Source organism: Echinococcus granulosus (assembly GCF_000524195.1).
Source record: "Echinococcus granulosus chromosome Unknown EG_S00008, whole genome shotgun sequence".
Taxonomy (NCBI): Eukaryota; Metazoa; Platyhelminthes; class Cestoda; order Cyclophyllidea; family Taeniidae; genus Echinococcus; species Echinococcus granulosus.
Window position 1 is genome coordinate 1,199,192 of NW_020170388.1, and position 23,991 is coordinate 1,223,182.

A 23,991-nucleotide genomic window follows, 5' to 3' on the forward strand; every position below is an offset into this window, starting at 1 on the left:
TACGTGAATGGCTAAATAGATGGATTGTGGATTGATGAATGACTCTCCGATACACAAACTCGCCTAGAATGAATAGATTGATATACATGTATCAATCATGAGTTAACTTGCAATTGGTAGATTGAGAGATAAGTTGACTAACAGATGGATGGACTCATCACAATCAGTCGATATATGGATGGATGCGTGATAAATAGGCCTTTAGGGGAATAGAATGACGGACGCAGGGACGTAGGATGAGTGGGGGCAATGGATAGGTTGATACATTATTTTTACTTAAGCAGCTATTACAAAATGCATTAACGGAGAAAACACCTAAGCTAAGGCATTTTAAAACGGTTAACAAGCCATTCAGAATATCGCCTACCTGAAGCAATTCCGTGCGTCCAGTGATATCAGTGAGCCGTGTGAATCCAAGTTGCGCCAGAAGTTGCCTCACATCCTCGGCCAGTAGGAAAAAGTAGTTAATGAGGTGTTCGGGGACCCCAGCAAACTTCTTGCGCAGAACCGGGTCCTGCGTGCAAATGCCCACAGGGCAGGTGTTGAGGTGACACTTGCGCATCATTGTGCAACCCAACACAATCAGCGGTGCAGTCGACATGGCGAACTCGTCCGCACCCAAGATGGCTGCTATCACCACATCACGAGCTGTAAGGAGAAAAGGACAGAAACAGCATTATAAAGAACATTCATATTCTTTCGTATTTTTATTGCGACAGGTCTTTCACCACTCCAGAATGTATTTTTGTCTTTCTCATAATAAGGATTGTTATTTTGGGACTTCGATCTGTGACTTGGTCGCTTCGGTGGTAGCATGCGAGTTCGTTCACGATACTGGTACTAAAGCAACTTCTTAGAGCGTCTACAAAGCAGACAGGTATCGCACCAGAGCAATAAAGGATTGCACTGCACCCATCCATGACTGCAGTAGTCTTAAAGATTTAGTGCTGCTCATCCAGTGTAGTGTTTAAGCAATAGGAATAACAAGTGACATTTGTGATATTCACGCTAGAGACGGTAGAAGTGACCCACTCATATAGGACAAATAAAGATCCAGCTATCTTATAATTTGTATGGACTTGAAAAAGTCAAGAAAATGTTTATAAGTTTTGTAAAGACACGCGGCAGCCAATCACCATTGCCTTTTATTGTGCTCTGCAAAATCTCTTCCATTAATTGTAATCCTAATGCCAGATGGATCGGATGGGATTTGAGCTTGTCTGCTACTCTGCATACTAAGCTTAGCTCAGATCGAAATTGGCAGAAAATTCTCATGTAGCATTAGTTGAAGGTGTGCAATGACTAACTCGCAAAGATAAATGGATGTGATTCATTATTCATCCTAACGTTTGCTGAGAGAGTGCAACAAACCATTGGTTGTTCCCACACGACTCGCAGACTGCCCACACTAGGCCCTAAAGGGGCACGCTACTCTACGGCCGAAAGACCACTTACTTTGTGAAAGTGCGTGAGGACTGCAGAAGTAATTAGTCACTGTGAGTTTTCTACTGCAAAGGTCGAACAATTACAACAGATGTAAGAGTCAGAATCAGCAAATTAGATGGAGCCAAGCCTGTTCTTATTAGGTAACGCAATATTCCATACCTTACACTTTAGGATGGGGTGGAGATATTGCCCCGCAATCCTTCTCTATATTCCTCCCATAAGAGTTCGCCAAGTGGTGAATATCACCATTTTCTTGGCATTAGGCAATTAAACGAAAGATGGAACAGACGTCTGAAAGGCAAAACTGATATAAAAACGGAAGTGATAAGGTTTTCTGCCTACGGAGAGCTAACTTTTATAAAAATGGCATTTGTGAGTCTTGTGCTTCCAGAAAAGGATTGAAGGCTGCAATTGTAACTGCCTAAATGGGTAACATATTGTAATAAACTTTCCAAAGTTACTTCAACGTTGTAGGTGAAAGATTGCATAAACTTATTTGCTCAGCTTGTAGTTCAAATGCGATTTGTTACCGATGCTGGTCACTCGTAAGCGTTACTCACGAACGACCACGAAACTTAGCATTTGAAGCTTCTATGATGGTTCGGAAATGCAGAGCTTTTTATTAAAATTAGGAATTTGGAAAACTAAATCTGACTCTTTTAGTCGATTATCTGGTTTCCAAGATGATTCAAAAGATTACTGGATTAAGCGGAGTGCTTTAGAGTAATAGTACTATTGAGTTTGCTCTAAAAAATCCCATGAAATGCAAAACATTTTACTTACCTAAGGGAAGCCGTAAAAACGTATCACACCACTATCTCTAATTTTGATTATATTTTGACTTATCTTTTTTAGAACACCTTATGAAACAATCAATCATTTACAAACAAGAAATTCGTAAAAAATTAGACAGTTTTAAGGTTTATGAAGCCGTATGATGGGCGCTAAGGCAAGCAATAATTTAGGAAGTTTTAACCTGAAAAATCGAATCAGCTCTGAAAGTAGGAAGGCATGGTGCATATAAGAACATGGTAATTCGAAAGGATAGTTTAAATAAGACATTATTTAAAAAAAACGATCAACATCGCACTTTACTACAAATTCAAACATGTTGATAGAAACACAGAAAACGATAAATTCTGCAAAGTCGTCTAGACTCCATTTTCCTGAAAGTCTTCCCGTAAGCCAGTACCGATCACAAGCAGGTTGTGCACCTTGTTCACGCCTATCATGATGTTAGGCACTTTTAAGGAAAACTGAGTTTCTAAGCACTGAGATAATGTGGGAAAAAATCGTAAACTCCATTGCATCTATGACGACTTCTACAATGATCCCAGAGCATTCCAATCCTTTGGGTAAAGACACAGGATTGAGATATTATTCAGCACAGAAGAGCAATGCCTATCATTGCGACGCTTATTGACACTAGAAAGAAATTTGGTATTTATCATCGCCGATGTAAAATAGAACCGATTAGTTAGCACCACTTGGTCGCGGTTGACAGTAACAATTTTCCTAATACTTTTGTGGTAGACAAACTCGCGACCTAGTGCACAAAGAGATTTGAATGATAGTAACGCCCAATTCCAACCATATTTAATGTGTGAAATCTTTTAAGAAAACCAAAAAAATAAATGTATCCATTTCAATCCTCGGAATATAAAACCTACCCGTCCTGATTTGACCATCGACCTGCAGCACGACCTTGGATCTCGTATGATTGTTAACCAGCACCTGATGCGTCTCCGCAATTCCCAGTTCCCACGGCAAGCCCGCATTCTTTATGCCCGTCCAGGAGCTGGCGCCTGTTCCACCATCGTGTCCGGAAACTATTATGTGGGCTGCATGGGCCTATAAGGACAGTCCAAATGTACGAGGTGGGTAAAAGGATAAGTACAGACAAAAAATCTAGTTAAAGCGTTCACACAACAGGCTAGAAGAGATATCTGAGACATTTCTTTTGTTGTTGCTCTTCTCCTTCCCTCTTACCTAGTGAGTGACGCAACACAACGAAGCAAAACACCTAAGAGATTGAAAGGTGGACAGACCTAAACGAAGTGTCTAACAATCTAACGATATAACTATAGTGCTGGGTAAGGTAACCTGGAGTTGCCCGTGCGCCTGAAAAGGGGTGAGGTAGTATAGGTAAAAAGTAGAATGATTTGAGGGGAAATGTACGACGAAAGTTGAAGAAGGGAGAAGACGGAGGATATTACCTTGGCGACCCCAGATGCAATCACCCCCACGCCAACTTCAGAGACCAATTTGACGCTGACCACTGCCATCGGATTTGCCGCTTTCAAATCGTAAATAAGCTGAAAGAGAAAGTGGGATAAGTTTGAATGATAATGATGTTTCAAATGCACGCCTTACCACATGAAACTTTTATTCTCAAAAATGGCTTTGAATATGGCCATGCACACAAGAATTTACAAGCAAGAGATTAAGCAACGATACCTAATGTTACGTTTGGGCAAACTTTCCTACAGAAAACACCTGTCATGGATACCGCACTTGACGTAGAAAATCGTTTAGCGGCTGGAACTACTAATAAAAGAAATAATATTCCAAATTTCTTGAACCATTACTAATAAGGAAGATTCAAAAAACGTCCTCTGGGGTGGTCAAGAAAAAACTTGGGAAGGCGAGTTAATAATGAAACAATTGTGGGATCTTTTCCTCATGTAGTTTAGTCACCGCTTGACTCCACTCGTAGAGGTGGTAGAGCCAAAAGCCGCAGCTACCGACCTGGAAGCGATATCACTGTGAGACAGGAGAGAATGAGCCATCGGAAGCAACTTTAATACAGATAATTCTTGATCAGCAAGGTTTGAATTGATTCCTTCAAACAGAACCTTGTTTTTACCTGAATGCTTATCTCACGTCATGCTGCAGTAACAGCCTTTGAGGATTAATTGAGAGGCGAAAAAAAACACGGTAAAAGTGGATAAAGGTGCTTAAATTCCTTGTTCACCTGCGCAAGGTCTTCAATGGAGTATATATCATGGTGAGGCGGTGGGGAGATAAGGCCGACACCAGGTACGGAATGACGCAGAAGCGCGATCTCCGCGGTCACCTTGTGACCAGGCAACTCGCCCCCTTCACCAGGTTTTGCGCCCTGTGCCATCTTAATCTGCAGCATGTCCGCGTGTGCCAGATACGAGCTGTTTACACCGAAGCGGGCCGAGGCCACCTGTAGCAAAATGTAGACGAACAAACTCTCACCATGTCCCTTTTCGTAATACCCATGACTCATTCCGTCAGATTCATTTAATAATAATTTATATCTCTTCATTAGAACGAATCACTACTCTCACCTACCGGCCTTCAATTCTGCTGGCACGCTTTTACTTGTTCTTTTGATTTCTGGCTTCTTCCTCCACTTTAAAAAATACCGATTACTCAGGAAACGCCTTATAAGAACTATGTGACGATATTCTCCTCCTTCAGCTAAAAGCACTGATAATACTACTCACATCTTTTAATGTTTCTACTCATTTCACGACTACGAGATAAATCAAGGAACCGCAAGTGATGGTGTCTTTGGAATCACTCTCTAGGTACCTCTATGTAAGATCCCATTGAAGCCAGCCATGCTTCTAATGTGGTCTAATCTGACACTCCTTACAAAGCCCTACTGCATTCTATGGAAACAGGGTGCAGTATTTGCTTTGATTATATGGATGTTCACCCGTTCTCTTCAGTCTCCTTTGGTTCGACTACCGCGTTGGTGGTAGCTATGCCTGTCACCCATGGCAATAGTACTCAGGCTTTCCTCCAGTTTTACATTTTCCATGAGCTTAATAATTTTATCCCAGTGCCTTCCAGAACTTCCATTTTTTACAGGCATACCTATGTTATCGTGATTTGCATGCTGAGGAATATTACAATCAGCTTATAGCAGTGGAGCGATCCTCCACGATGGAGTAAATGATACGCATTTTGCAATACGGAAGCACCCAAAACGACCGAGTTTTAAGAAACTCAGAAACAAAATTTGTTATAAATAACTTTGCTCCATCTACCCACTATAATTTATCCCACTTTATTTATAATGGGTAGTCAATACTAACGGCATAGTCCAGAAAATTAGAACGACTATTAGGCTGTTTTATTGCCATTTGCGTGCAAGCGATTATTGCCGTCTGTTTAAACTAGGACTGTGGCACTATAATAAATTCCTTCAAGATTGTTCAAATCCCATTAATCTAACTATAAATGTATTATTTCGCAAAAAATCTCCTGAACATCACAGTTCAATGGATTTTTCAGACTAAACTGGACCCTCTATCTATTCCTCGTGACATGAAAGTGGATTCGCCACCTCACCTGCTTGATGGACGAAGATAGAAGGGGATTGAGGTAACGATCGGGCAGCTCTCCGCCCTCTCCGGTGTTCGACCGGCCACCGACGGTGTTCATGGCCTTGGCTAGAGCACTGTGCGTCTCTGCAGAAATGGAACCGAGACTCATGGCCCCAGTGGCGAACTTCTTCACGATCTCCGTCACTGACTCCACGAGGTCTACAGAGATGGGCTTCTCGGCGAATTTGAACTCGAACTGGCCGCGCAAGGTGCACTGGCGCGCCTGCTCGTCAGCTGACTCTGTAAATTGGCGGAAGATTTCACTGCTGTTGTTACGTGTTGCTGCCTGGGGAAAATGAATCAATCTTTTAATCAATCAGAAGGCTCCTTCGACGCATGATTTGAGTATAATTGAATAAATATGGTGGCCTGACAATTTAGTTTAGGTTATGTTTTGTACCAGATTCAGACTAATGTGGCGAAATATACTTAAAACTTTGTAAAGTCATTCCGGATAGTATGCCTAATTGCAAGTTTAAAAGAGTTGAATAAGTTATTATCGGCTATTGGAAATTAACGGTAGAGCTAAAAGTACCAAAAAGATGTATCAGACAGAAAGAATGTGATGCTATAGAACTAACAACCCTTGACATGGTAACGAACTTAAAGCTAAGGTATCCATGCGTTCCAACCAGAGCTACGAGGTATGTGCTAACTTCATTTTGGTGCAAAAATAATGTCGCGTTCTTTTTGTCTTCAGATGAATCACACCATAACCAGATGCAAAAAGTTCAGCGAATTTCCAACAGGTGAGCCTAAATACACTGTATATTTCAATTACAACTTTCATTTAAGGAAAGGCGACCCGTCGAAGATGATTAAAACGCATAAAATGCAAAATGGTATATAACTGAAATCGCAGGGACAGTAATAGAGCACTTTTATTTGGCAAACCTGAAGCTTCGCAATAGTAACAGGATCATTCATATGTTTCTCGCCACCCGACCGCCAGTGGTAGAAGCCAGGATTTTGCAAAAAGGAACCAGTGCCAGGTACTCGATCCTCTCCATCTGCCATGCAGTCTCGCCGCGAATCAACGGAAGTCCCGTTAAATGTGTGCAACAAACCAAAGGCTTTCGAGTGCCGCGAGCAGACTTCCGTGGCAAGGATATCGAATCCAGCACCAGCGATTCGCGAAACGGTTCCAGTGAAACACATATCTATCACTTCTCGAGCCAGGCCAACAGCCTCGAAGATTTGCGCTGCCTTGTATGACTGCAATGTGGAGATGCCCATCTTGGCCATAACCTAAGAACGAAATATACCCAACCAAGTTAGAGCTACTAGCATATTTATGAGTAGAAGTGGTTGGAATTGGATTACTTGCCTTGAGAATGCCGTTCCCGACGGCTTTGACGTAATTCTTAAAGAAAGCCTCATTACTGGATTTGTTGGAATCCGGTCCAGTCGGAATGAGCATTCCTTCTCTGTGAAGGCCTTGAACCACCTCGAAAACCATGTAGGGACAAATGGCATCCGCGCCAAAACTCAGCAAGGCGCAGAAGTGATGAACTTCTCTAAAATCGAATCAAATGCATTGCAAAACGATTTTAACTTATAAAAGCGACGAATCACTATTTTCAAATTTGCCATTGAATCTTATAGAAAAATGCAATGTATATGAGCATTTCTTCCATATTTCCTTAGCTATCCGAAACATCTTTTTTAGATTTTAATAAAGCAAATCAAAACAGCATTCCATGACTTAAAGATACAAATAGATTTGAAATTCTCTTAAAAATTTGGAGATTAGATGATGAATTAAAAACATGCATCTTAGAATGTTAAGTGAGATGGAAATTATAATTATGACTTCCAGTCATAAATAGTCGATAATTAGACAAGCGCGAAATGCGTGCTTAAAATATTATTTTACCAGATACTCTGTCTATGACCACTTGATAAGCACCGCTGTTTTCCGATCTCAAAACGATGCAATGTAGATCCTCAATTGTAGCAGGAGAAATTATCCATGATTGAATAAAGGTCCCATCAGAGCAAAGCAAAAAGCTTGGCTTTTAGCGATGCAAACGAACCAAAGCAATGCGCGCAAGTGGGCAGAATTTTGTAATTTTCGAAATTCAAGTAGTAGATTTCTAAAACCCCTCCTAGATTTCCCCATGGGGTTTTATAAAAATTTCAGCGGTTATATAATCCCAGGATAGAGGTTAGCTAAACAGCAATTGCATGAAACATATCCCACGACTTCTAGGATTTCCTAATTCGGCCCTAATTAGCCGCCATATCCTCTCACAAGCATCGTAAGATCATTTAAATCGCAGTGCCCAAATGGTTTCAGCGCTCCCACTTTATCAAGCGGAAAGCATGTGGAATTTGGCGATCGATTAGCATTTTTCTCCAAATTATCCTCAAATGTCATATGAACTATCATTTCAACACAAAAACCAAATTTCATCCAACAGCACAAGTGCACCCAAATTTGCATTACAGATGTTTCAGGATTGCGATTCAACAGACTGTAACCAGGAGATTTACTTCGCTGCTCTCAAATTTCTCTCAGTCAGCCCAAGGCCTATATGGGGACCGTCTACCCGGGATACAGAAGGAACAAATTACCTAGCATCACCCGACTCCACCACCAGTCCAACTTTCATCCTGAGTTCTACTTTGAGTAGGTGCTGGTGCACTGCTCCGACAGCCAGCAACGAAGGCACCGGGACTGTGTCTGCACTAAGCCTTCTATCACTAATAATGATGATGCTCACTCCATCTCGTACCGCTTTCTCTGCGGCGGCACAAAGCGCTTCCAACGCTCCGCGCAACAGTCCACCCAGATCCACTGGTCGGACGCCGGGGCAAAGGGCAAAGGAGGGCTCAAGCAGACGCGAACGCCAGCCGTATACGTGTGAGGTGAGCGATGATGATGTCTGAGTCGTCGGTAAAGGAGACTGAAGGCTCCGGAAGAGGAGCATGTCGGAGAGGGAAAGAATGGGCTGGGAGAGCCACAGACGGTGGGCTTGAAGAGGGCTAGGTTCGAGAACGTTCGCCTCGGGTCCAATGGGACAGGCCTGAGATGTGAAGTAGAAGGTGATTTAATTATCAAAACTTCCATGAGGTGGCAAATCATAACCTCTAGTCTTTCAACTGCAGAGTTCTCAGACAGGATACCAAATGAGTTACAACTAGTGTGACCGAGTGCCTTTGCTTCGTCCATAAAACGTCCAAAATTCCAAATTCCCCCCTCTATATAATTTATATGACTAGCGCTACTGGTGATTTAACAATATGAGTTTATTCTTCCTTGAAATTAGTGAAAAAGTAATGATTTAGAACCTTACACTGTATTCAACCATCTTTGGGAAAATGCGCAAAAACTAGATGGAACCTAGGAAGTGCAATACGCTCTTGATGGTGAAAACGCTAAGCCTTCATAGTCCCAGATAAGACAAATTTTCTCCAACTTTTTAAAATGTATGAATCCTAGACGTGAAGATCGAGTAAACAGCGTCACTTTAAACTGAAGTTTCCAAAAAAATGCAAATCAAATGGAGATAAGAAGAAATTCGAGTCAGAGGCATAAAAATTCTCCGTATCGATTAAACTTCAGTTTCCTTCATAAAATCCATTAAGGACAACGGTTTCTTAATCTCCATTTTTCAAGCTCGAAGCAAAATTAATAAGCGATTTCTAGTCTTTGCAGTGATAGTTTTGTATTAGTGCCACAAAATTGTCGACCTAAAAACTTTGCGCCTTTATTATAATGCCGCTTCCTTGATGAGCGATAATGCATATTCTTTGATGCTATAATCTTAAAGTACAAGCCAGATTTTCTGTAAAAGCTGGCATTGAGATAAAACTCCACTTTTGCCACAGCATTTTGCACGTAGATGCAACATTAGATAGAACAACATAAGTAAAAATACCATATTCAAAGACGTTACATTCGCTCGGCTTTGGCTGGGATGAATACTCCTGACATCTCTGCAATGTGAACTACTTAATCGGAAAACTAGAGGCAATTTTTCCTTATAAAGTTGTAAAAGAAAAAAGAATACTATTAGAGCACTGTTTTGGATCAAAAACGGAAGTGAATAAAATAGTAGTTCACATCTGAGCCGTTAGACTTTTTCTGTAAATACGGAGGCAAATGGAAGTGGTAATATCCTACAAAAAGTTTATAAGAACAGAAGGAAAGTCTGATGAAAATAAAAATATGTCATATCTTAGACGGTGGTCCCCATACCAGTGTTACTATTAAGATAGGAATTAAGATAAATTAGTTGGAAGGAGGAAACTACGTTGAAAGATGTATTGTCGTTTGGCTTGGTTGAGAACAACTTAATGGTACACAATAGGTACAAGACACATTAACTTTGCTTCTGTAAGGCAAATCGGACAGATAGCATCACGAAACTTTCCAAGTGAAGATGTGCTATTAGAGAGGAGTACCACAAGAGATGCTAATTTAGGTTAAAATAGGTCACTCACCAGAGACATAACGATTCTCTCCCGGAATGGGTCGATCGGTGGGTTGGTGACTTGTGCGAAGAGCTGCTTGAAATACTCGTAGATCAGAGGATCATATTCGGAAAGACAGGCCAATGGAATGTCGTTACCCATTGAGCCCAATGCCTCTTTTCTAAGGAAAGAAGTTTGAAAAAAATAGCTGTATTGGTTCAAAAATTCTCTAAACTACCTAACAGCGTTTCAAGTAGTAAAAATGCATTTTGTTGGCTTTAGAAATGTATTTCAAAATATTCTGCTAAAGTAATCTCTTTTATGTATCGAATCTAAAACTGAACTAAGGCACATTTATTCAAAATTCACTCTGATACCTTTTTAGAATTAAAAGCTAAACTAAAGGAATTGCGGAAAGTCCTACAGCGACAAATTGGGGTCAATGAATAAAAATGAGCCTGTTCGAAATAGAGAAAACACCCAGTACTTTTATATAAAAAATTGGTCCCACATATGCATTAACTAAATTTTTATGCAAACTTTAGAAAATGTAAAAATGATGAGTAGACTGGCAATGTCAGTTCGAAATATTCAAGGGAAACGGGGCACAGTCAAAGCTTTTTTACCAAAAGCAAATTATGTAAGGAGCACCTGGAGGCTAAAATGTAACGTCTTCTATTTTCTTGCCAATTTTACGAACGAACGACTCCTTTGACTTTTGCCTCTAATCTTATCAAATCATTTACAGCTCAGTGAGGGGCCAAAATCTAGAAGTGGGCTGGTATAAAAATATGGGCAAGCAACCAAAGTCCCCTCCGTCTAAATAGGAGGCATGTTGGGGACCATAAAATGTCCTTTCTGAAGTCGCTTTGAAGCTGTGCATTTAGCTAGAACACCTGTCAATCGTTAGAAAGACGGCCTACTGGCTTAACAAACTGGAAGCTACACGCTTGAACTGCCTACTGGGTGAGAGAGGACAAGCAAACGCTTATTGCCTTGTTTAAGAATTACCTCAAATAATTTTTTTTCTGGTAAGGATAGTATTACAATCCATAGATTTATGAAAGTGTCGAGAAAACGCATTCTCAATAATACCTTAAAAACTGATTGACTTCATCATGAAATTGCGACAAAAGTGTAAATTATGCCATTATTGTCAGTTTCCAAAAAACAATTCTTTCCGTTCAAAGTCAGTTTACCTACGGCGACCACTTGCAACCAGGATCCAATGGATGCATTCAAGTGCCGTGCCGACAATATTCAAATAGCCTCTACTGTGTCAAATACAAAATTAAAAAACTGGGATTTTACATGACACCGGGTTTTCAGTAAGGAAGCTTGAAAAATCTAATTAAGCTGGTTGCACCATCAATAACTCTATTCAAGACTTTTAGACATACAAAACCTTTCTATAGTTTTCATTTTGCCACGTCCAAATTAGTCATGAAGGCCATATAATTACCTCATTAAATGGCCATATGAAGTATTTGTGATTGCCCCTTATTTCTGTGAATTTCAAATCGACTATACACGATCCAACTAATAGATTCAAGAAGTCATTGATTTAATGTTAATGTTTAATGTTAAACTCTAATGAGTTTCAAAACAATCACTTGGACCAATGAGATGTCACATTCAACTAAAAGCCATAAATCAATTTCAACGTGAAAAATTCTTTTCAATAGCCTAAACACTTGCAAGGCAATCTAATTTCACTACATTGCACCATTAAAGCGAATTCCTGCATTAAGATCGGGATCTTTAAGCGCTAAAATTGACCGCTGGCACTTTGACGGTTACGAAGAAAAGCACCACTCACGGGTTAGGATACTTAAAGAAAGGCGATCCGTAGTCTTAGTTTTTAGAAAATTTTAAAATCATCACTACTACCATGTTTAGAATACACTTTGACAGAAGCTTCACTGCTACCATTCGATCGGTTTTCAAAACTTCAGAAAGCATCAATGGAAAACCCTAGTTCCGAGAAGCTTGAGCAATTATTTTACACATTCATGTATGGGAAGATTTTGGTGAATTTTTATTAAACTGCAATGCACAGTTTTATTTCTTCAAGCAAACCAGCAAAAAAATCCTCGAAATCTAGCACTAACCCCAAGGTATTTGAATATGTATGGTGGATTTGCAGGCTATTTGCTTCGACAACATAGAAAATTTGCCTTGATGCACACAGCATTAGTTCCCTGGTGTATCATGAATATGAAGTTAAATAATAAAACTTCGTAGAAGAAACTAGAATGCAATGGGGCACCGTATAATTAGTTAAATAATTAATTTGGATTAACAATATGATAAGAGGTAATCCGCGAAGACGCAGGTTTATCGAGCATCATGAGTAACTTCTCCGAAAATTAATCAAACCCTTAAATTTTATCGGATTCGTCCCAGCTGCCTCTTTTGAAATATCAACGAAGAAGGTACTGGTTAGTGTGTATGGGGGGATACATGTAAAAAGCGGGAAATAGGCAGAAACAAATTTGCTTTACTTCATCCCATCTAATTCATAACCAAAACTTTCCGAATATAAGAGTAGATAGCAGGAATCATATAAATGGGGGCTAAATCCTGTCCAAACGCTTTTGACTAACAATAATTTCTGCAACTTTCTTGAAAATAGCATGAATCACCAAGTGAGGACGCACTGGTTGCTCAGCATGGGCAGAAGGAGCATGCTCATGTTCTCCGGTGTGAACCCAAATAACGTCAAACGCGGGTCATGGGTGAGAGAACCGGTGGTTGTGGCGCCCCCGCCGTTGCAGTCGCCAGTGATTTCGGTTGTGGCATGCAGCGAGAAAGCCGCTACTTCTGCAGCATCAAATGGTCCTCGGGCCTCGTGCAGCTGCTCCAAATCTATTGCCTAAAAGATAGAAAGGAAGAACATGGAAAATATTAAAGAAATCACTCCACTGCTATTCAGATGTTGTCAGACAATCGATTTCATTGTAGCTATTCGATGTCAAACGTTCGGAAAATAGAATCCAAGATTGATTTATCGATGTTTAAAGTAGCAAAAGAGCAGAGATTTTAATAGATTCCGCCTTTAATAATTTGTAAAGTAAGGTGAAACTGACCAATACAAACATCTGTCTTCGTATGCGCTACACTTTACCATCGTATCAACTGAAACTGTATAAATTATTTTCTTTACAGTAACTAGGATAAAAATCACTTGAAATCAATCTAACCATGAGGAAATTATAGTCAAAAAACTTTCATTAAGTCCTGGTTTGGGACACGATCGTTCACGACCCATAACAACTGAGTAGCGGGGATGCGAATGGCGAAGGCTTTTGAACCGGAATTCAGAGTATTCAAACCACTCTTTAAAGTGAATCAGTTTTGCATCGTCAAGTACAAAAGAATTGATGCTTTTTAATCTAGCACACAGTCGTCTCCCGCGTCATTTGTCAACTCATAAAGTTTAATTTGCTCGCAAAGAGGGTGGTTAGGAATGTTAATTCCACCTTAATTTGATTACATGCTCCCAGAGACGAAGAACACTGCATAGGCATAGAAAGGGAGAGGAGGAAGGTGAAGTCGGCTTTGCCCCAAGGCATCACGTCGCCCAGGTGCGCGCGTGTATGCGTTGTCCCCTACCTTTCAGTCTGTCTTCTGCCTACCTGGTGTTTCTCTCCTCTACCCACTCTCTTATCGATCGAAGTGGGAGTAGTAGCAGTAAAAGCATTAGCAGAAGCAGGAGTAGCAACTCTTCACGCCAAACTCTCACCCAGGTGTGCAATCACTTTTGGTGGGAGAAGCATTTATAGCTAGGTCTCCATAATGCCTACTGAGCAAAGTTAATGCCCAGCGAAGTTGCTACGATCTTGCAAGAAGGTCATTGAGTCAATAACCTATTGGTTGGAAATCATGACTTTAGGGGACGAACCAAATTTTGGCTGAGCTAATAGTTATTCATTTCACAAATCTAAAAAAATTAAACTGTTTGCTTTTCTGATAAAAATGTTCAAAATTCTTCTTAATTTGTAGTTATAGGATAGCAGTTTAATTGCATGAAATCAATCAAATTTTTGAACTTTATCAATACTTCCTTATGCAGTTTTAAACATTTTTTAGAAATGCTGTCAAAAGGAATTGTCTGTAGACCAATGGCGCTCAAATCAACTCATAACTTGTGTTTCTTTCGTTAAAAGTGGTAGCTAGGATGAAGTTCGTCTGGCAAGTTGATGCCTCATATGAGTTGTCACCATGGTAATAAATACGGTTTAAAATGTTGTACATACTTTAAACAAAGTAGAAACAACGTTACTGCGTGCTTTCTGTGTGGAAGGCCATTGCAGGAGCTTCCATTAAAATGAAATTGGTTATAGCAGCATAATGGGTACAGGGCGCTCCAAGCATCTAGCACTCCCAAAAAAATTTAAATGCTGCAAATGACTCGCAAAGGCAAAAAACATGATATCAATGCCTCGTCTGCTTGCGTCCTGATCTGATATTCCTATGTTCAACAAAGTGTTTACCACATTAATTTCTAACAAGCTGACAGTAAGCATAAGCACAAGCTTTTGAGACAAAAAAGACATTTTCACAGATGGTGTTGGGAATCAGTAACAGCACTAGGAGTGGCGATTTTTTAAAAAGATATAAAGTAGAAAAAACAGATAACGATATACGCACGGACAGACAGACTCAACAAGAGCTGTCTTAGAGACTAAAAATGTACTTGAGAAACATGCGTCAGAAATTGGATACTAATTAGTGCAAAGACAGATAAAGAGACAATGGGAACTATAAACAACCCGGATGTACGTTAACATAAAATGCAACATAGTCCATAATCTTTTAACAAAATTTCACAAATTTCCCAGAATATAAAACTGTTTAATGCTCAACCGTTTTAGGTTTGGCAATAAAACTCAAATGTGGCAACTCAGTGAGCAAGTTTTCAGAACAGTCCGAGTTTCAATATTCGTTTTACGCATTTCAGGCTGTTTGCTCGCTACAGCGGCATTACCCAAGGCAAATGGGTAATGTTACTGAATAAACGTAGAGTATTTGCATAACTAAATGGAAGCCATTCTTCAAAGAATCTTCTGAACGTACAAATGGTCTTATAATGGAAAATCGAATAATAGCTATAGTAATAATATGCAAATATGCGATTGGGTAGGAATCAAAAATGACCTGAATGAGCGGGACATCCGATATCAGATCATATGCCTGGCAATTTCCGGCATACCTTCACGGGTATTTGATTTGGCCAGCAGCATAAATTAGTCCAGCTGAAACAATGGTAGTTCTGTGCCACTTTAGAACCTAAATCTTTAATAAACAAAATTACTTAAAGTGGAAGGCATTACTCAGTATTATGCCAAATCCACTCTATTCCACATAAAACGCAAATTTTGTCCTAAAAACTAGTTTCGATGGAACTAACAAGCATTAACCAAGTTATAATTCTCTGATAATTTTGGTTCGCTGATTTTGGATTAAAATAAAGTGAACATATCGATGAAAACGCCCAATCAAAATAGACACACTGCGCAAATCTACCACTGAACCACTAACCACAATGTACCTTCAGTGTGCGCAGATGCAACATCTAGTAATTTTATACATTGATAAAAGGCCAGGTTATTTTAATTGCAGCAGAACCAAATTTGGTTCAAAATCTGCATCCAAAAACAAACAATGCTCACGTGCCCGTATATTTGTATCCTTAAAGGTGATTTATCGATATGCGAACAGGTCAAACTTTCATAAACATGTTTGCACACCAAAATCGAGATCACGAAATAAAATTTTCTCTTCTGTTTTGTTAAAGTGGGCAGTGAGAAATGGTAAGGAAGAGCATGTAATTTCAAATCCGGATTGAGTCATGACTAAGAATCCACGCGAATTCTGAATTTGTGAAAAGCTCTGCAATTGATTGGATCAAACGACTGGGTTTCCAATTATAATGTTCGCCGGTACGGTTTCCCTATGATTCTTGATAACCGATGCAATGTTTAAAGTTGAACGCATTTTTAAGTTGTCAGTTAAATTCGCTTAAAATAATTTTCATATTACAAATCCCAAAATAAAGGAAGTATTTATAGATAAACACGGTGTGCTTTCGGAAGAATATCTTATCATTCACACCACTCAGACAAAATAATCTGAAAATGAAGCGACTAAATGAAATCTGTACAAATACAGTTATACATTTTAGCTGAATGCGCATGAGTCTAATGAGACACGGTAGTGTTCTAGGTGGCTCTAAAAAGGCTTGCGTTCGAATGAGAACAGTTTAAATGAGATTAACCAACCACAGCGAACTTGTGTCATCAACAGGATTAAAAATTAACACAGCCAAAGTTTTTTTCATTCCTCCCACTACCTGCTTGCCCAGCTAGAGACAGAGGAACGAGTACAGCTCTCGTTCCTCCAATCTGGTTGGCAGCTTTTATTGAGCTCTGTGTGATTGTATGTATTTCCGGGAGACAAAACAATCGCCAAATTTGGGTTTTGGCATAACCTAAACTTAATGTGAAATTTTTGAGGTTGAGTGCATCGGTTTAGCTACAAAAAAGCTTTGAAATTGCCTTCCGCGCATTGAAGCATAAGATTTCTTCCAAACAATGCCTCATCCTTTCAAAATAAACGATTGTTTACCCCTCTAAAAAGGGTTATAGTAGATAGTAAGTTGGGTATTCAGTAGCGCATTTTACTTGTATACACTGCAGGATATAGTCCAATGATTTGCGTTTTTAATCCCCACCATCAAAATGAAATCATGTTTTTAAGCGCATTAACACAACTCAGCATCACTTCACTCAAATAAAATTTGATAGACCCGTATTTGTGAAAAGTTCGTAAATTCATTAACACAAAGTAATTAAACAAAAAATGCAATAATTTCACATAGCTGGTGCTGCTGTTAACAATATAAAATGTTGGAAACGATGGGACAAAATCGTCCCATTTTGATCAAAATTCAGGGTCTAGAGAGTCGGAAATAATTATTCAAGGCTCTCCACTAAAGTCTAATCAATGCAAAAGTTATTGTAGTCAAAGCCTTTTTATAAAATAAAGAACCTGCACGATTAACACTCCTTTTCTTAAAGCTCTGAAGAACCACCATTAGTATTAAATTGTAAAAATATACTCGAGTGGGCCATCATTCATCTATGATAAATTGAACACTTTACCTAAGCAAATCGGTCAATTATTAACCAAATCAACTTTGTCTGTATGGTTACTTCTAAAAAGCCCTAGAAACCCAATCCATCTGAAAAAATATCACATGAAAAACTTTTTACCACTTTAGCACACTGATGAATTCATGGTCTTAAACATTCCACTTTCGAATTATTATACGCCAACATATTTCTAGCACTTGCTTTCAGAAAGTGGTCATCCTTGAATAAACACATATATCACCGGAAAAATAATTTGAATTAAAAGGTGTTTTAGTAAAACTCTTGAAGTACTGATGACACACTAAAACGAGAAACTTTTGGGATCAAATGGTCTTCATACAATTCATAGAGGACAACATTAAAAATTACTCGGTTCACACTAATTTTCCAATTTTTTTTTCATTTACGACACGCAGAAGAGAAGAATTTTTGCACGCATACACTTCTCAAACAGGTTAGAAGCAATGACCGCATTAACGCGTTAGAACTCTGGCCTTAACCATCAATTTTGTCCAAAATATATAGTTTCTTCTTACGTTGAACAATATACTATCGATACCACTAAATTCAATGTATCCATGCTCCCCCCTTGACAGCAATATTCAAAAAATGATTTGAAGTCCAAAACATACATAAACTAAAAACACTTGAACCACTGCAATTTGCTAAGTACATAATATCGAATAGGAGCGTTTCCCATCAGGAATTCCAAATTTAAGGAACAATACGGTACAAAAACCTGTGACGTGAGATGACCGAGCGTTTTACATGAAATCGTTCTCCAAGCATTAGAGCAAATGCGCCGAGCTACTTTACTGTCGTCGATCAAAAAATGCAGTCATTCTTAATCGGAATAAAAGATAAGCAGAAATGAACAGGAATTGAGAGAAGGCTTTACGATTAAATGGTTTTTAAAGAGTCATAGATAGACAATGGATGTTCTAATTAGACCACTTTATTGCAAACAGTTGAACTCCGATCAACTTTGATGAAACAATAAGATAGGCTTCCCACAATTAGTCCAACACTCTAAGTAAGACTGACCCCATACATGCATCAAAAACAAATTGTTTCCGCGTTTTGCGTTGAATAATAAGGTGAAAATTCCTTTTTATTAAGAACTTACGTTCAGTTTGCCAAAATTTTGGAGAGTAGGAAGAATTGATTCCTTTAATCTTTAGCCACGAATATGCAATATCACTCACCCCTTCTCTAACCCATTCAAAGATTGGATAGCGGGAGGCGATGTCCTGCTTCAACTGCTCATCATTGAGTAATTCGCCGGCTTGTGTGTCCACAATGAGCAAACGGCCCGGCTTTAATCGAGACTTAGCCTTGACACCGACCACATCGGGTAGATCGACTACGCCGACCTCGGAGGACATGTAGATCATGCCATCGGTAGTGGTATAGTAGCGTGCAGGACGCAGACCGTTTCTGTCTAGAATAGCGCCGATGTATCGGCCGTCGGAGAAGACAACCAACGCTAAGAGTAGAAAAGAGCCGAGGTTATTCATTAGGAGCTTGAATACAGAAAAGGTAACTACACTGTATCCCTAAGATGGTATTATGTTTAATCCGTTTCAATTATCTGGAATAAATTGAATTTCAAGAGGGTAGATAAGGCTTTACAAAAGTTAGGACGGCTTATCAAAGGATTCGAAGGCTGTAGAAATCATGTGACTCCAACACACACCAACTATCTAAAACCAACCAAATTCGGATACCAATCTCAGTTGTTTAAATGATGCACGATTTATATATGAAGAAAAGAAAAGATCTTTTAAAAACATTTGGTGTCCTACTTGTCTCCCCACAATTACCACGTATTTCTGCCCAAAATCTTGAAATCCACTAGTTTTCAGACGATAAACATGAGGAATAGGTTGGGATTTGGTGGACACAACGACCAAAAATATAGCAGATACACCATGAAAGACTAATGATCGAAAAAAAAATTCTGAGTAAGGGTTCCAGAGGAACTGTTACTACAACAGCCACATATTTTAATCGATCTTTAGAGAAATTTCCACACAAATGGGAAGCTTTGAAAATCTGAAACTTTTTTGAGGCAAACGACAGCATATTTCGAGGAGCCACGACTCTTGCAATGGCCACTGCTGATGTATAATTGAGATCGTTGAAGGACTTTTAATAGAAGACGGAGGCTACGGTGCGCGCAATACCTGCTATAGTTTTATTGATATATTGTTATTTTAGTCCGGTCGTCAAGCCCTTGTTTCCAACCTTGAACTTGCCTATACCGCTACAAAAGCATCCAGATACCCCTACGTGTTACGACTACTTAGGCAGCAATTCGAAAATCATAACAACCACTTTAACTAATTCTTGCAGAGCATAGTGATTGCCTTACTACCATGCATTCCAAATGCAAGACGACTGTATTTATCGCGTAGCTCTACGGTTTTAACCAGCCACCAAGTCACCCCAAATTCGGCGGGGAGTACATTCATAAGAAAGCAAAATCAGAGTTTGTCTCATAAAAAATTTGTCAAGAAAACACAGATTGTAGCTGCAAATGAGAGACGACATCAACTAGAACATATATTGTGCATTGCCCAACCGGCATCCATCGTCTATTAGCAAGAAAATGCACCGAAGTCGCAATTCTACAGATAACTCAAATAAATATGCGAAATTGAAAGCTACATCTCTTAATTAGGAGCAAATTGATGAGAATCTAGTAGAAATCCCGGGATATAAAAAGCTTTCCCTGATCCAAGGGGTGAAGCCATTATGATTGTATAATTATTGCTTTAAAAATCACTATAAGATGGAGTGATTCACCCTACAAATGGCAAGATCAAGGGATCCAGGAGACATTCTATTCTTTCCCCCACTAATAAATTGCTTTTGCTTTACATCTAATCAGCTAAATAGAGCAGTAATCCAAGATTTCAACAAATCAAAAGGGGTTTGCATTTCTCGCTCTATTGCCCTTGGTTTTAAAAAGAATTCAAATTCCTAAAAACTTGGCAAAAAAGAAGGCTTTCTTCTCCTGTAATCCCCTTCTTGAAAGTAGAGCTTGATTGCTCGTTTGGATAAACAAACGGGTGAAAGCTTTGCAATTGCACCGCATAGTACGGGTGGTTGTAAATTAAATTTAATGCAAGTTGTTGCGTAATCCCCTTGGAGTGTAAAATATGTCTAATATAGGACTAGTTAATCGGTAGATAAAGTAATAAGATGGCATGGAAACCCTGAAGCATGCTAATGCTGATCTAATAATGCTCACAGAATGTTCATATTTGGAAACAAATTCCCGAAAGGACTCCTAAAAGTATTGCAAAATTCAGAAATTACCGACTTCAACCGAACAACCTAATCACCAACCACACCCAGATAATACAGACCAAAGGCTTGAATTCAGGGAAGGAAACTAGCTGACTGTTGGTTATACCAATTAATCAGGAGGGCTTCTTTTCATGACTCGATATTTTTAATAACACTGAAAGTCAATTACTGGGAAAATTTCAGAAATTTGCCCTAATAGGGACACCAAGATGCGAATCCGAAAGGTCGAATCACTTTAGTCTATGGAGCCAATTTTGGACTGTGAAGTCGATTAAGCGAAGTGATGATACTTGTATAAGGAAGAAAATGTTGATTACGTAATATCTTTGTGCCCAACAAAAAAGTAAATGGCAAACATTTATATAACATTTAGGCAGACGTGATGAACAGAGTGATTGTGCAGACTGGCAATGTGGAGCACAGCCTTTGCGAGTTCCCATGATATAAAATTACGCAAAACATTAGATTCAATAATGACAAAGAATGGTACAGGGAAACACTTTCTGTCCATGACATAAATGACATCATGGTGGTAGTTAAGGTAACAATCCATGAGCAATGGGCTGTGAAAGAGAACACCACCAGCTTCGTAATTGAAAACCAGACACCATGAAATTTGACCGTGGAGTAAAACATAGAGCCATGCAGACGAGAACCGGGAATCTGATTGGCAACTAGTCAGATGTGAGAGTCAGGAATTAATGAATAGGGCAGGTCTAGTTTATTACGGTATAGATGAACTAAATGGACATTTATGTGTGCAAATAAAATTAATTAATTACAACTACTCTGGATATTTTACGCTTATAGCCAAGAACCACCGATTTCAACCGCACTGGGAGGAAAAAGGCGGAAATTTGGCCAACTTTACTAGACCATTGAAAAGCGACATGAAAAAGCTGAGACTTATTCAGGACGCAAATCGGCGGTTGGTGGGTGACACAGGTCACCCATGTACTTTAAAATTCAACACCCAACAGACCCCTGAAGAAGTACAAATATTTACAGCGATTTCAAAAATTGTTATTTAAATAGCTAAAGGTTTTGTATTAAATATCAGCAACGCAAAATTTTGAGCAGAACCTAACGTGGCCAATTTTTGAAACATCAAAGGACCAGAAATTACATTAATTTGACAAAAGAAACCTGTTGAAAAAGCGAAAGAACAGGGAGAACCCAAAACGTTTGTCACCTAGCAAAAAATGGACACCGAGTTGCAATGAAATAGCCCTGCATGCTCTAAGCCAGGCAACTCGAAATTCATGCTGAGGCGCTGCAGCTTGAGCAATCTAAACGGATGGCAAGATACCCTGGAAAAGCCCATTTTTGTGACACTAAATTTCACCTTCACTGCTACAGATTATGAAGTTTCACTAAGTAGTGAAAATAGTTCAAGCCCAATAAGGCAAACCTACTGAACACGAAACAAGCTAAAGGATTGTAAAACAGTTGCCATCTAACATTTTAATACAGAACAAGCCCAAAAGTTAAGCGAAATATCGATCGATTAAATAAAATAATCAGAAATATTTTACTTCTGGTGAAAAAACACTTATAGTAGAAGGTGAGGGTCAGCCATTTTGGAAGAATAAAAACTGAGATCCACGAAATCCCACATGAAAGGCTTAGTGAGAGGGCGCACGACTATGGATTTCATGGAGCAGTGGGACTCTGAAGACTGTTCCCATTTAACACAAAAACTTGCGTATCTGATTATTGAGACGGAATAACCTTGGATGGGTCAAGTCCAGCACTAAAAAACCTATGAGAAAACGGTGATACGTATTCTGTTTAAATTAGTAATTAACGCTAATAATTACGGATTCTGATTAGGGAATAAAAAGCCAATCGCTAGAAAAAATAAGAAGAGAAATAACCTGAACGCAATCCCGAAAGCCTACTGAGGTTGCTCAAAAGATGCATAAAATTGGTGTTTTTGATTGTCAGCGTCTGAAAACAGCTGGACAGTGACAAATTGAGGAAAGAAAGCTCACCCGGACCATCCCATGGTTCGAGCAGGCTGGCAGCCCACTTGTAGAAGACGCGTTTGTGCTGGGGCATGGCCTCGTCTGCCTGCCATGCCTCAGGAATCATGGAGATGACCACTTCGGGCAGGGATCGAGTACTACAATAGCAGAGGAATTCCAGAAGGTTGTCAAAGCATCCCGAGTCAGACATCCCGCTCTCGATGATTGGGAAAAGCTGTTTAAGCCTCTCCCCAAACCGTGTGCTTTCCATCAGTGCCTGACGTGCCCGTGCGTAGTTCACATTCCCCTAAAATAAGGAAAAATGCGCATTTAGTTTGATAGTAATTATTTGGCAAAAAGGGGGAGCTAAAACCATACGGAGAGCAAAGCTTTACACTCATACCACCTATGACACCAGTCCCCAGCTCTTCGGAGATCGGTGACGAATTCACAGAAGAAAAAATTGCATTAATAACATATTTACCATCAGTACTAAAAAAATTAGCAAAGATTTCATAATCCTCAACATAACACGATGTGGTGGTTCCAAAGAGAGATAGCTCTCTTGACTGAAGTGATGTGAAGCCATTCTCACATAATCCCCTAACATACCGCTTAACAGGTAGCCAGTCTTAGAGAGACGTAGACACCAACCCATAGGAGGAGAGTTCAGTTTAAAACATTTCACCAACCCTTAGTGTGTTGATTTCACCATTATGCGCCATCATGCGTTGCGGATGGGCTCGAGACCACGAAGGGAAGGTGTTAGTCGAGAAGCGATTGTGCACGATTGCGAAGTGGGTTCTGAAGTCGGGTGACTGAAGATCCTCGAAGTAATCCCACAGCTGACGGCTCGTAAACATACCCTGGGAAAAATTAAATTCATTGAAAATAGAGGCTTACAAAGATTAGGCTCCCTTAGATAAAAAATCTCTCAGCCAACCTTGTAGACCACAGTATTTGGCGACAGACTGCATATGTAGGCAATTTCATCTGTTTCGAACTTATGTGAAGCATACTTTCGAAGAAAGAATACCTGAAATGTAAAAGGAACACTCTTAAAAGTGCGCTATCTCGAAGGGGTTCATTAATGTGTCTAGTGAGAAGTACAAAGGCCAGTGCTGAGCTTTGACTTGCGATTTTTATTTTAAAGTGGCTGGGGTTTTAGGTACAAATCTGTGATATACATTTTAATGGATAGAGAGTATAGTTTATTGGTTAGTTAGTTTCTTTGTGGTCGTAATGCAGCGCCTTTTCATGACAAAAACAATGCAAGTTAAAAGCTTTTACTCAAATTAATTTGAGTATCTAGCAAATGGTGGT

General features: G+C 39.4%; 1 protein-coding gene across 1 annotated transcript in view; it reads right to left on the reverse strand. All coding sequences in view use genetic code 11, as the record gives it.

Moving 5' to 3' along the window:
* Positions 1-23,991, reverse strand: part of EGR_01992 (Glutamate synthase [NADH], amyloplastic) — a gene marked incomplete at both ends in the record, with an annotated part of 42,379 nt that overhangs the window by 14,763 nt on the left and 3,625 nt on the right. The window contains 14 exons of the mRNA XM_024491241.1: positions 368-648; positions 3,117-3,297; positions 3,663-3,761; positions 4,421-4,639; positions 5,776-6,096; positions 6,705-7,058; positions 7,081-7,327; positions 8,388-8,839; positions 10,260-10,410; positions 12,890-13,104; positions 18,592-18,872; positions 22,696-22,975; positions 23,361-23,534; positions 23,612-23,704. Of these exons, the coding sequence (XP_024354384.1) occupies positions 368-648; positions 3,117-3,297; positions 3,663-3,761; positions 4,421-4,639; positions 5,776-6,096; positions 6,705-7,058; positions 7,081-7,327; positions 8,388-8,839; positions 10,260-10,410; positions 12,890-13,104; positions 18,592-18,872; positions 22,696-22,975; positions 23,361-23,534; positions 23,612-23,704 (3,348 nt within the window). The remainder of the gene's footprint in view (positions 1-367; positions 649-3,116; positions 3,298-3,662; positions 3,762-4,420; positions 4,640-5,775; positions 6,097-6,704; positions 7,059-7,080; positions 7,328-8,387; positions 8,840-10,259; positions 10,411-12,889; positions 13,105-18,591; positions 18,873-22,695; positions 22,976-23,360; positions 23,535-23,611; positions 23,705-23,991) is intronic.